The sequence below is a fragment of the Phalaenopsis equestris genome, unplaced genomic scaffold (genome assembly GCF_001263595.1).
Source record: "Phalaenopsis equestris unplaced genomic scaffold, ASM126359v1 Scaffold000022, whole genome shotgun sequence".
NCBI classification, from domain to species: Eukaryota; Viridiplantae; Streptophyta; class Magnoliopsida; order Asparagales; family Orchidaceae; genus Phalaenopsis; species Phalaenopsis equestris.
Genome location: NW_018164464.1, coordinates 1,489,560 through 1,502,687, shown reverse-complemented (window position 1 = coordinate 1,502,687; position 13,128 = coordinate 1,489,560). Strand labels below are relative to the sequence as shown.

Sequence of the window (13,128 nt, the reverse complement as noted above, 5' to 3'; positions counted from 1 at the left end):
TGGGTGGAGGAGAATGTCACAGACAAATAGTCCCACATTGGCTAGGTGTAGGGCCGAAAAGCAGTATTTAAGTCCTGGGCTGCCCACCACCCACAAGGGCTCTTTTGGGAGGTGACAGTGCGCTGTCCATATGAAATAATTTCTTGAGCTCAAGGGGCTGAAATAGGCTTGAATTGTGAGATTTGGACTAAATAATGGAATTGGAAAATATATTTTTCATAATTGGAACAATTTTGCAACCCAAATGATGAAATTTGAGCATATTTTTTTAAAGTTGGTTTTTTCTTATATTTAAAATGAGGAAATTTGGATGGTGAAGGGGTGGGGATGTGAAAATATTTCAGTATGCTCTCCTTTTTTTAAAACCAATTACTCTCAGTGCTTGGTCTCCTCCCTATCCTGCGTAGCAGGCGAGCAGCTTTCGTTGCGGTGTAGAAGAAAGTTGTCTATGTCCTGCGTAGTAGGCCAAGCAACACGATCTTCTTTTAGGTTGCAGTGCAGAAGAAAGTTGTTTTCGTCCTGTGTAGCAGATGATCAACGAGATCTTCTTTTGTGTTGCATTATAGAACAAAGTTGTCCTTATCCTGCATAACAGACGAGGAACAAGATTTTTTTTTTGCGTTTCGGTGCAGAAAAAAGGCATCAGGTCATGCATAGCAGACAAGCAACGAGATCTCCTTTTGTGTTGCGAGGCAGAAAAAAGTCATATCCGTCCTGCGTAGTAGGCGAAACACGATATCTTCTTTCGCATTGCGGTGCAAAAAAAAGTCATACACGTCATGCATAGTACAAAAGCAACAAGAACTTCTTTCACATTGCAGTACAGAAGAAAGTTATCTCCGACCAGTGTAGCAGATGATTAACAAGATCTACTTTCATGTTACAGTGCAGAAGAAACTCGTTTCCATCCTGCATAACAGGCGACCAACGAGATATTCTTCTTTGAAGAAGGTGCGGAGGAATGTTGTCCCTGACTTACATAGTATGGGATCAACAAGATCTTCTTTCATATTGTTGTAAAGGAGAAAGTCGCCACCATTTTGTGTAGTAGACAATCAACGAAATCTTCTTTTAATTTATTGAGAAGACGACTATCATATGGGGAAATTTGCCCGACATGATAGAGGAGATGAAGAAAAACTACATTTTTTTGTCACATATTTCGAATGAGATTTCCGTGTTACTGTCACGCATTCTGAATGAGACGAAGAAAGCTGAAATTTTCATACTGCGCCACTAAAAAAGATTTTTCTGTTGTTGCAGTGCTGATATTTAGAGAATCTCGTCCCACTAGAGATCAGCAGAAGTACTAAAATTTTGGAGAGATTATGTCAACTTCTCTCGAGGTTGAACTGGCTTATTGTATCTCTTTATTGTATGATATAACATTTGCACATGATGATGATGTGTCTGTTTTTACATTCTACTTGAAGTAATAAAACTTTTTATGTTGCATTTGAGCTATGATTTACCCCTTTTTGAATATTGTGGCTTCTCAATCGAGTATAATTTTACAATTAAAGTTAGCACGTGCACTTTATAAAAAGATTCACATACATTCTTAGACTCGTGCCTTTTGTTTATATTTTTTTAGGATTGTACCTTTTTAGACTTATGCCTTCTAGGGCTTGAAATGTGTGTTTTCTTTTTGAGTCTTGTAGCCTTCTATGGTAGTTGATGTACCTATGCCTTATGATGTTTGTAGCCTTCTGAGCTCTTTGATGGTGCCTTCTGAGGCGTGTAGCCTTATAAGATCTTTGAGTGGAGACCCTGTCAAACACATGGTCTGTTGAAGTCTCTCTAGTGAAGACCATGTCCACTACTAGCTTCCCATTGAGACTTGCCTCTCGGGCTTGTCTTCTAGAGGCATGGTAGCCTCCCATCGAGTCTTACCTCTTGAGCTTGACTTCCAGGACTTCCAAATCTTCCCATCTAGTCTTGCCTCTGTTGCTTTACTTCCAGATGCATGGTAACTTCCCATTGAGACTTGTCTCTTGAGCTCAACTTCCCAGGGTATTGTATCTTTCCATCGAGTATTGTCACTTGAGCTCGACTGTTAGGGGCATGGTAGCTTCACATCGAGTCTTGCTTCTTAGCTTGACTTCCAGGGGTATCAAATCTTCCAATCGAGACTTGCCCCTTGGGCTGGACTCTAGGGGTATGGTAGCTTCTTGTTGAGCCTTATATCTTAGGCTTAACCTCAAGAGGTACCATATCTTCCTATTGAGTCTTGCCTATGAGGCTCGACTTCAAGAGGTAGAGTAGCTTCCCATTGAGTCGCGCCTTTTGGGCTCGACTTTCAGGAATATTGTATCTTCTCATCAAATATTGTCTCTTGGGCTTGAATTCCACGGTCATGATATTTTCTCATTGAGTTTTGTCTCTTGGGCTTGACTTCCAGGGGTATCATATCATCCCAATGAGTCTTTTCATTTGGGCTAGACTTCCATGGGCTTGATATAGATCTTGTATGCCGCTTGCCCTCAAGGGGACTTTTTACACAAAAAAATTGGTGAGAAAATAAGAAAATTTTGATTGAAATGATAGTTTAAAACAACATAAAAAATTTGTTAAAATTAAATTAAGAGTTTATAGGTCAGTTTCTTACTCAAATAAGAAAACTTGGAGTTGCACTTCTCATTCGATAACCCCGCTGATTTTTTTCTGATTCCCCTCACCTCATTCTTGTAAGTAGTGATTCAAGTGACCTTGGTGTATCAAACATTCAATTTCTCCTTTAATTAAAAACATCTTTCTGTTGAATGCACTTTCACTTAATGGAAATGAAAATATTGAGATTGGTCCCCACCATTTGGATTTCTTGACAACCTCTTCCTCCTCGATGCTCATTAGTATGTAGAAATGTGACATGTTGAATAACATGTATTTTTTTTTCTAATTGAGGCTCATAATTCCCCTATAGTTTGAACTTTTTCTTTTTGTGAGGTTTTATCGGTATCCCCGATATTATTCTTGTGCTTGCCACCAATCACTCGAATTGTTCCTTATGTGAGTTTTAAACTTTGACACTATGGACAAGATTGAAGTAAGAACGAATTGTCTCTCGCATCAGTGGTGAGTAGAAAGGACCTGGGCGGAGCCCTCCAGGGAAGACTCCTCTCGGTCACTCTAGATCCACTCCCAGAATTTGGCAGGCTTCGGTGGAGAACCTGTGGAAGTATTTCTTGGGGGATTTCCCCTCATCCTGACGAACTCCTAATATGTGGGATAAATCTTTGATGGTTCTTCTCTGTTCTATGAATTGTTCTATGAATAGTCTGACAAGCTAATTAAAGGTGTTGGTGGTGCCCTCGAAAGGGAGTAAAATCATGTGTTTCAATTCTTTCTGTAACTTGGAGTCGCTAGCCAGTCAAATCTTCATCCTAAGATTCCCTTTTCCAATCGACCCTCTTACATAAATCATATAAATGATTTAGAGTAGAAGAAGTATCTGAAAAAAAGGAATTAAGATGAAGACTAGGTAGATAAATTGAAGAAATAGCTTGAAGAGCTTTTGTGAGGTAAACCTCATATGATAGGTTAAGGGTGTCCATCCAACAGAATTGGACCGGGACACCTTGAACCGAATATCTATAAAAGAATACTGACATAATTATACCTAAGTAATTAGAGAACTAAAAGAACATTTTTTGTTTTGGGGTCAAGATCAACTCCCAAAGGGACGTATCCCTTTTAGTTAATTACATCATGGGGGATGCCAAAGAAAATTCTCGATGAGAGGAGTCCTACTTATATTCAAATGACGATCAGTGAGAGAGTGTCACAAAGGATGGTTATATCATAGGAGTGTCCCGATGCATTCGAAGTTGTCGCTAAGCCACAAGACAGAGAATGATTCTAAATGGGTAATGACTCATCAACAAACATGGCCTATGAAATAATCGATCCATCATTTAGGTTCCACACTATGCTTCCAAGGCCTACTTGGGTCATAAAGATAAAGAGTGAATCACCGTATCCCAAATGGACATCAACCTATCCATAATCGAGGTCTATGAGACGACATCGTTGAAGCATCAAAAGAGCGATATGCTCAAAGTGGGTAAACAAAATAAGGGTAGAGTAAGACTTATTGGGTAGAGATAACTGGGTTTGGATACCACAAATCTATCATCCCAAGCTATTAGGACCTTGGTCTACCTGGTCGTGAAGGTAGTCAAACCAACACAACATGAGATCCCTTGTTAGCAATCAGTGAATTGTATCGTTCAAGTGGAAATTTAAGAGAAGGAAACTCTAAATCCAATGACCTTATGTAGGTAAAAAGAGTAGAGGTTGGACTTATACTTGCCAAAATAATGAGGAAGTCGTTAGAGTGAAAAGAGAAGAGATGTACGACTACGAAGCCGAGACGCTTGCACAAGGACTTACTCCTTATCTAGATTGGGGAAGCCTCTAACACCCTAAACGTAAACAACCACCTAAGTAGAAATCTATATTAAGTCAGTCAAGTTGAAGAAGCACAGAGACTTCTCCTCAGGACATACAATATGATGCAATTATCTACACACGTCTTAAGAATGCCCTATTAGTATGACTAGGGATACTTTAATGATATGCAACGTATTCAAAATCTGAACCGAAGGCAACGTAGAAAAGTAAAGACGAATTTTAAAAAATCTTAAAATATTTTAACCCTAAATTTTAATTAGTCTTAATATTTTATTAGAATTTTTGTAGAAAATTTATACTTTTAGGTTCTTAGAGAGCTCAAGTCAGAACGCTTGATTCCCAAACAAGTCACAAGCGAAAAAGGGAATAACTAGAAAACACACAACAAAATAAAGAGAAACAAACCAAACATAAAAGAATAAGCACAGGTCGGGTGCTGTTGGGTTGACAATATTCTAAAAAAGAAAAATGCGACCAGACACCTCATATACAAACATTGTCCTAATTCTACACATCAAAAGATTTAGAATCAAGGTACGAGACACGAGCAAACAGCTCATGGTCCTCGTCACGTGGTTTAATCCGCATGGGGCCTAGAATGCATGTTTGTATCTTATTTCTAATATAGGACTTAATCTCAGGGGCTCTAAAAAATATATAGTTAAAGTAAAAATAGACTCGACTTGTAAAACAACGGGGTTAATACATGCTATAGGTATGCAACTTAGTGAACCATGCTTGGTGGGAGGAGACTTAATAAACACCTACACAAAATACATTAGTATGAATCATTGCAGCTTCTTCTTGTTGGACATAACTCCCAGTGAGAAGACCACTCCTAACATACTAGTACACATCTTACACCCCAATAAACATACAAAAAGCACAGAAAAGTGATTCTCGTATAGGGTAACCAAACAAACAGAGGACAATAACCAGAATATTAAAAAAAAGTACGTCACACCCTAGTTCTAGCCTAGCATACCATATAATGTATAGTGTCTTAGTCAATAAATCTAAGTGAGTGCAGTTTGAAGGTAAAAGGCTAGTGTATGCTCGACCCCATCCTAAAGATCCAAAGATTCTAAGAGATATCACTAGATGTGAGTTTTATAAAAAGAACTTTAAAGGATCGACCTTATGAATGTTCTAAATTATATGCAATAGTTTTAAAATTAATTTGAAAAATATGATACATAAGTAATAAAAAATGTAAATTTTTTACTATTAAAATATGTCCTAAGAAGGAAAAGCCTAAGTGGCACCTCTTAGACCCATTGGAACCTTAACACAACATATGCGTGCTAGTTACAATGCAATAATTGATATGTCCACCGCGGCGTCCTCATGGACAATACTCAATAACATATCGTGACCAAAACGGTTTACTAATGAGCTAGTTTTTTCATCGAAACAACAAGAAATGCACATGCAAATGAAATGATCCGGTACACCTTGTCCGCTCTAGCGAGATAGGAACGTTCATAAAATTGCTAACATTCCCCATAAGTATATGGTGGCATATACCCTTGAAGAATGTGACAGAAAATGCGGAAATGAAAATGCAAAGCTCAAGACATATGCCATTTTGAGGTGGTGCCATGGGTGACATAGCTTGCACATCGAATATGTCAAATCAAATACAAAGAAAAACTTATGTGCAAATAACATAATTTGGATCCTAAATACATAAAATACAAACACATTATTTAATATATGTAAATATAACAAAAAGGGTAATTACATACAAACCACCCGAAAAATTGATGTTTACAAATTAATTATCCAAATAGTTTTTTATTTACTATCAAATCGATGTATTTACACGATCAATTTATTGAGAATTTGATAAAATTGAAAAATATCGGTTAGCGTTTTAGTTCAAACTTGCGAAAAATAGACCGGACATCTCACCGAAATAAGAAAATATTCAAGGTTCATTGATTTGACAGGAGTTGAATTAGAGGTTGAACAATATAAAAATTAATTAAATATAATTTAAATGATTTTATACTACCATAATAATATAAATGTAAAAATACAACTAAATAAATAAAATAATTTTGAGTGCATCTATCATAAAGTCATCAAATTCTCTTCAAAAGAGCAGCTAGCATTATTCTTAAAATAATTTTTAATATTAAAAAAAAAAGGCCATCTCTTATTAAATAAATGAACGGGATATGGAATCCCATTAATAAAGAGAACCGGTTGCTCAATCGAATCCTGGCCTGTTCGTCGGTTTTAATTTGGACCGACGGTTCATGCCGGCTCCAACTGGTCCAATGCATTGAGCATTTTAACCCCCTAAATTGGGACAACTGGCTTGTTCACGGTCATACCAGTTAGTTTGGTCCAATTTTTTAAACCACACATTTTATAACGAGTTCGTCGGTTTTAATTTGGACCGACGGTTCATGCCAGCTCCAACTGGTCCAATGCATTGGACATTTTAACCCCCTAAATTTAGACAACTGGCTTGTTCACGGTCATATCAGTTAGTTTGGTCCAATTTTTTAAATCACACATTTTATAATGAATATTGTTATTTGAGCAGAATTCAAAAAATAAAAAATAAAAATGAATGGAATATAATGGTTGATTTGTAAATAATAAATTTTAGGTGGTCTGTATGTAATTGCCTAAAAATGGGTATGAAAGTAAATTCTTAACCTAAGAAAATAAATAAAATAAAAAAACTCCCCAAAAAAAAAAAAGAAAAAGGAATATAATGGTTTTTTGTAAATAATAAGTTTTAGGTGGTATGTATGTAAATGCCTAAAAATGGGTATGAAAGTAAATTCTTAGCCTAAAAAAATAAATAAAATAAAAAAACTCCCATAAATATCACCGTATAGCCAGCGGGATATCTGCACGGACATTTTCGCATGGCGATCTATCAGATCTTCGTCAAACTTCTCGATGGCCGGACTCAATGCCTCCAGATCTCTTCCCCGACAATTTCCGGCGAAACCCTAAAGAGACATCTCTTCGCGAAAACTAGAATTCCTTATCGTTTACAGCTACTTATCACCGGATCTAGGATCGTCTCCGACGAAACCCTAATCTCAGCCTCCTCTGATGGCTTTTTCCCCTCTTGCGGTCTTCTTCTCCGCCTTCCTGGTGGCAAGGGTGGCTTTGGGTCGCTGCTGCGTGGAGCGGCTACTAAGGCCGGACAGAAGAAAACCAATAACTTCGACGCCTGCAGGGACATGAGCGGCCGCCGTCTCCGTCACGTCAATGCGGAGAAGAAGCTCGAGGAATGGAAGGCAGAGGCGGATGATAGAAGGCTAGAGAAGCTGGCGGAGCAGTTTTTGAAGAAGAAGGCGAAAGAAACGAAGAAGAATTCCTCGGTTGATGTCGACAAATACCTGGAGAAGTACCGGGAGGATTCGGCCAAGTGCATGGAAGAAGTGGAAGAATCTGTTCGTCGGTCCTTTGATGTGTACAAGGATTTGAAGAGGAAGATCTGCCCGTCATCCGATCTGTCCTCCAAACGATTTAAGATATGGTATGTTTTCGATTTATTAAAGTCTCGGTTTTCTTTCCGACTGCTTCGGAACGTGCCGGCGGGCCTGTGCTGTGATGTTTAATTGTTCTTATTACAAGTCAGAAGCTAAATTCTTATTTTTTATTTCAGCTTACTGTATAACCTTTTTGTACAATTTATTGATGTATTTTTAGGCTGGGAAAGAACAAAATAGACGAGAGTTGCAGTGAAGATGATGATGAAAGTGATAATGATGACGATAATGATAAAACTGAAGATAAATCTGTTGTGCTTGATGATGGACATTTTCTGAGGCAAAAAAAGGAAACCAACGAGTTTTCATTAATGGTTGTTGGTTCTTGTGTTAGTTCTGATGGAGAGTTATCCAGTGGTTCTTCAGGCCAGAGTAATTTGGAGCAAGCAAATGGACGTTTACTTGATGAAGGGTCTTCAGAGAATGTTTCAGAGCAGAGTCATCCAGAGGTATCTCCAGAGGAGGGGTTAAATGAAAATTGTGATGTCATATTTCCAGTAGTGGATCAAAGTCCTCCAAATTGGGAGAATGATTTTGGCTCAGATGGTTCATCCGAGTCTGAATCTATCATTGTTCCTGAATCTACTGCTCAGAATGATGCTATTTTCATTGCAGCAAAAGAGCCTAAAGAAGATGAGCTGAAACCAGAGTTGCACAGCCAGACAAATCCTGACGTGAGTGATGAACTGGCTGCTCAAGTCTCTGGAAAATCTAGCATGGAGGAACCTCTTAATTTCAATAAGTACAACTCAGCAACAGAATTAGAGGTATACTGTCTGCTCTACTTTCATGTATGTTTTTTATTTGAGCTATTTGAACAAAAAATCTAAATTGTTTGCTAAGATTTAAGTAAAAAGGAAAATTTTAAAAACCAATGAGAAAAATCATTAGTTATTTCTTATTGGAAGGTTTACATGAAATGTAGATATTAGCTTATTGAAGAAGGCTTATATAACTTCATTGAGGCGAATAGGGTTAATAAAGATGATATTTAGTTAATTAATCTAATACCTAAAACCAAGAAAAAAATTGTATTGATCCTCAACTTTTGTTTATGAAGAGGTAAGTTAGAATGTTTGAAGAGGAGCCTAATCTAATATTAAACTAAACATCATGTCAAATTTAGAAGATTTTTATGGGATTTTAGGAGATACATAGAATTTTAAAATTGGATTAGAGTGCACTACATGCAGTATTATTAGTTTTGGAATTTATTATCCATTAATACTACTTTAAGATTAATTGACACCTGTGGATGTGATATGGTTAAGTATGATGAATCTAACTATATCAAAAATATGGTATTAATATTGTTATACTATCTGGAGTTAAAGCTCGGTTTTTAGTTTATAAAGACAGAGATGCCTTCGATGTATTATGTGAAAAGAGAATATTATGTGGATTTAAAATTCTTATTGATAAAATTTCCTTAAATTTATATTCTTTTTGGATCTATGGGTTAGGTAATGAAAAAGTTACTCAACACCAAGATCAGTGGTGTGAAAGCAGAAATATTTATTTGTATGTTTGGATGCAAAGATGTGTGTGTTAAAATGATGAAGTGTAGATAGCAATTGATCACGTTGTTAAGACAAGAATAGTAGCAAACACGTGTATAAGATTGTGGAATACATTTCTACATGCAGTACAAAGGATAAAAATGCATCTCAATATGGAAAATAGAATGAAAGTGGGATGATCATACGAAAAAAAAAATGTTGGACCAAAATAACATCTCTAAAATAGTACAAAAAGATTTTGTGCTTGCCATTTTCAAATATTTTATGAAGAGGGAGTGAATGGAGATGGAGATTTCAAGACTAATGGGAGAGCATTATTTATGTTCTTTAGTTAGTTAATGAAGTTGAAACCATTTGAATAATTTATGGATTATTGGAACAATACTTCAACGGTGGCACAAGATATGAAACTATTCCCAATGTTGAGATGGAGACCATTAATAATCAAACCCTTATCTTTTGCATTCCATAGAAGCCATTTTGTGATTAAAACTCATGAAATGTAGGTCATAATGGAGGTCACATAAGAATTGCTCTAGGCTCACTTTTTATATATCTAAAAATGATAAGATAATTATTGGTGGTGGCTTAAATGAACCTGTAAGTTCTTGTGCAGTTAGTTATGAGAGGATTCCTAGTGGAATAAGAAATTGAAATGCTATGATGGATGTTGACATTAATTTTGTGTTAATATTTGATCTTGCAGTGGTGACAATATGATTTAAGAAATATGAACAATGCTTTGTTGCTTCAAAGTGGAGATGTTAAATTCTCAATAGACTTTATTTCACTCGAAAGTTTGTTTTTTTCTTGCATAAAAGGTTTTATGTGACTCCTAGAGAATTTTGACCTCATGATATATGTTACTAGTTGTGGATGCATATATGCATTTTTTTGTGATACAAGTAATAAAAAAAGAAATTTTCTTAGGTTGAAATGATGGAGCTTAAAAGGGTAAGAGTTTTTAATTTGCTAAGATATGTTTTAGAGAGAAGAAATTTGAAGTTGAAATTAGAAACTTACAATGGCTACTTGTTTTATGATATATTATGATGATTATCATTAAAATAAATTCTGAGTGAAAAAAAAAAGTATTTTCAAAGAGCAAAAGACAATGTGATGCATAAACTTTTTTTTTTTCAATGCACCTGAGTGAAAAAAAAAAGTATTTTCAAAGAGCAAAACACAATGTGATGCATAAACGTTTTTTTTTTCAATGCACAAGGCAAACCAATGCGATGTTTTTATTACTTATGCTCTTTTTCAAAGAGCAAAAGACAATGTGATGCATAAACTTTTTTTTTTTCAATGCACAAGACTAAAACAATTAATGATTTTCAACTAATACGTTGATACATTCAGTAACAAACCTGGAGTGTTTAGGAAATGATGTATAAACTTTAAAAAGCTGTAACCTTTATATTTTAAGATAATTTTGAAAGTGAGCTTGCAAAATCAAATTTCCAACAATTTTTATTATATGCATGAATTAACAAATGATTAAAAGTTTTAAAGTAATGTAGTAGTTTAATGTAATAATTAAGAACTTAAAAGAGTGTATAAAAATATATTTAATTCATAGTAAAATGAAAATTTAATTGCTAAATATCTCAAGTTTCATAAAGCAAGTTAAAGAAAATTTATTAGTTATCATCCTTTTTTTTTCCATTCATATAATCCCTTATTCCTTCAAATAAAATTTGTTTATTGTCAAAATTATCATCATAATTTTCTTTATCTCCTCTTTGTAAGCCGACTTACATAAACACAAAATAAATTTATAAATTTGTGTTATTCTTGGCTTAATTTTTGTTTTGGGGAGCCATGTAAATTTCCAATTTAAAAATTTTTAGTTTCAGAATGCATAAATTATGTTTGTATTTTTTATAGAGAAAGTCGTCTTAGATGGTTTGTTCTCATTAAATGTCGACCATCTGATGACCTTGTTAGGAGAGTAGAGGCTTGTTATGCTAAAGAAAAGCAGAGGTAGATTTAAAAAAACTTGTGCATATTGTATAAAAATGATCATAATCTCTGAGAATTAAATGAAAATATGAAAGGATTCATGTAGCCGACCCTACTTAGTGGGATAATGGCTTGTTGCTGTTGTTGTTCTCTTTGTAGTCAATCTCATCTTCTATGTCTTGAATGACAGAAGTGGAAGCTTGTTGAGATTAATTGTTCTTCATTTGAATGAATATTCTATTGTTTTTACTTATTAAATTATATAAATCATGTCGATTGTCTTGGTAGACCTAGAATGACTTGGGCATATTGTATAAAAAAAATGATTTTAGTTTATTAGAATTAAATGAAAATATGGCACTCAATAGGACGCAATGGAGAAAAAGGCATCAGGTAGCCGACCCCACTTAGTGGGATAAATGCTTGTTGTTTTTCTTATCTTTGTAAGCCAATCTCATTTTCTCTGTCTCGAACGATAAAAGTGGAAGCTTGTTGAGTTTAATTGTTCTTCATTTGAATGAACTTTCTTTTGTTCTTGAATTATTAAATTATATAAATCATGTTCGATTATCTCTTCGTGATACATCTTCAATTTATCTCCAATTTGGATATTCATCTTGCTCACAAACAATCTCTGTTTCTTTAATTTGTCACTCTCAAGTTTGATCAATAGAGTTAAAACTAATTGGACTATTAAAATCTCTCAAATTGATTTTTTTTTTTCAAAGTTTAGTTGTACGCAATGAACACAAATTGATTTATACAAGCTTGGTTTAATAGATTTTTCTATATTTTGTGAATCTGTAGAAATAATTGTAATAAATTACATAAAATATGTAATTATATGCAAAATTAATAACTTATTCATTTTCAAAGATGCTCTAATTCTACTCACATTTTAATGCTTAAATTTTATAAAGTTGGGGTTGATGCACCATTACAATTTTCTCTATTCTTTTGTATTAAAATGAGACAGAACTTTCAATTAAAATTAATCATTAAGTTTTAAGTACTTGGGCTTAGTAGATAAACAGACACAAAGAAATAGACACACACACATGAACAAACAGACACAAAGACACACACACACACACAGATATATATATATATATGGAGATTTCATTATTTCTATTGCAGATGTCAAAGTTAATTGTGAATAATTTATTAGTATGATTATAAATAGAATTCTTGATTTATAACTATTCTATTAGTTAGGTTTTCCATTAACCTGCCAATAATTATATGTCTTCCATTAATTACCCTTTTGATTCTATCATAAATTTATTCTTGTAAATGGATTAAGATAATATCTAGCTTTTGTCAATGATACGAAAGACTTGTATAGTTTTACATCTCTTCCAAACACTATTAATTGTATCCTTCACTTTGGCTAGTATTTCATAAATATAACTTATTGTAGATTTCTTGACGCCATTTACTACTTTTAACATCTTCATTAATGACCTTATAACCTTCATAGTGGTACATCGTTCTATTCCAAAATATAGTTGTGATAATAATGTCTAAATGTAGACTTGCTTTAATCTTCAGAGACTTGTACACCTTAAATTTATTTTAGCTTATGGATGCTTGCAAGAGTGAGAAATGTAGTAAAACAAGTGATGTCTTGTTTTACCGATTTTACATCATGGGTATATTTTATCATCATGTTAAACAAATTTATGATTATATATATATATATAAAT

General features: G+C 34.4%; 1 protein-coding gene across 1 annotated transcript in view; it reads left to right on the top strand.

Moving 5' to 3' along the window:
• Positions 1-7,248: 7,248 nt before the first annotated feature.
• The window catches only part of LOC110018489 (protein SDE2 homolog), a 14,713-nt gene continuing 8,833 nt past the window's right edge, over positions 7,249-13,128 (top strand). Inside the window, exons 1-2 of the mRNA XM_020715824.1 lie at positions 7,249-7,924; positions 8,098-8,704. Coding sequence (XP_020571483.1) covers positions 7,302-7,924; positions 8,098-8,704 — 1,230 coding nt within the window. The 5' untranslated portion in view covers positions 7,249-7,301. The remainder of the gene's footprint in view (positions 7,925-8,097; positions 8,705-13,128) is intronic.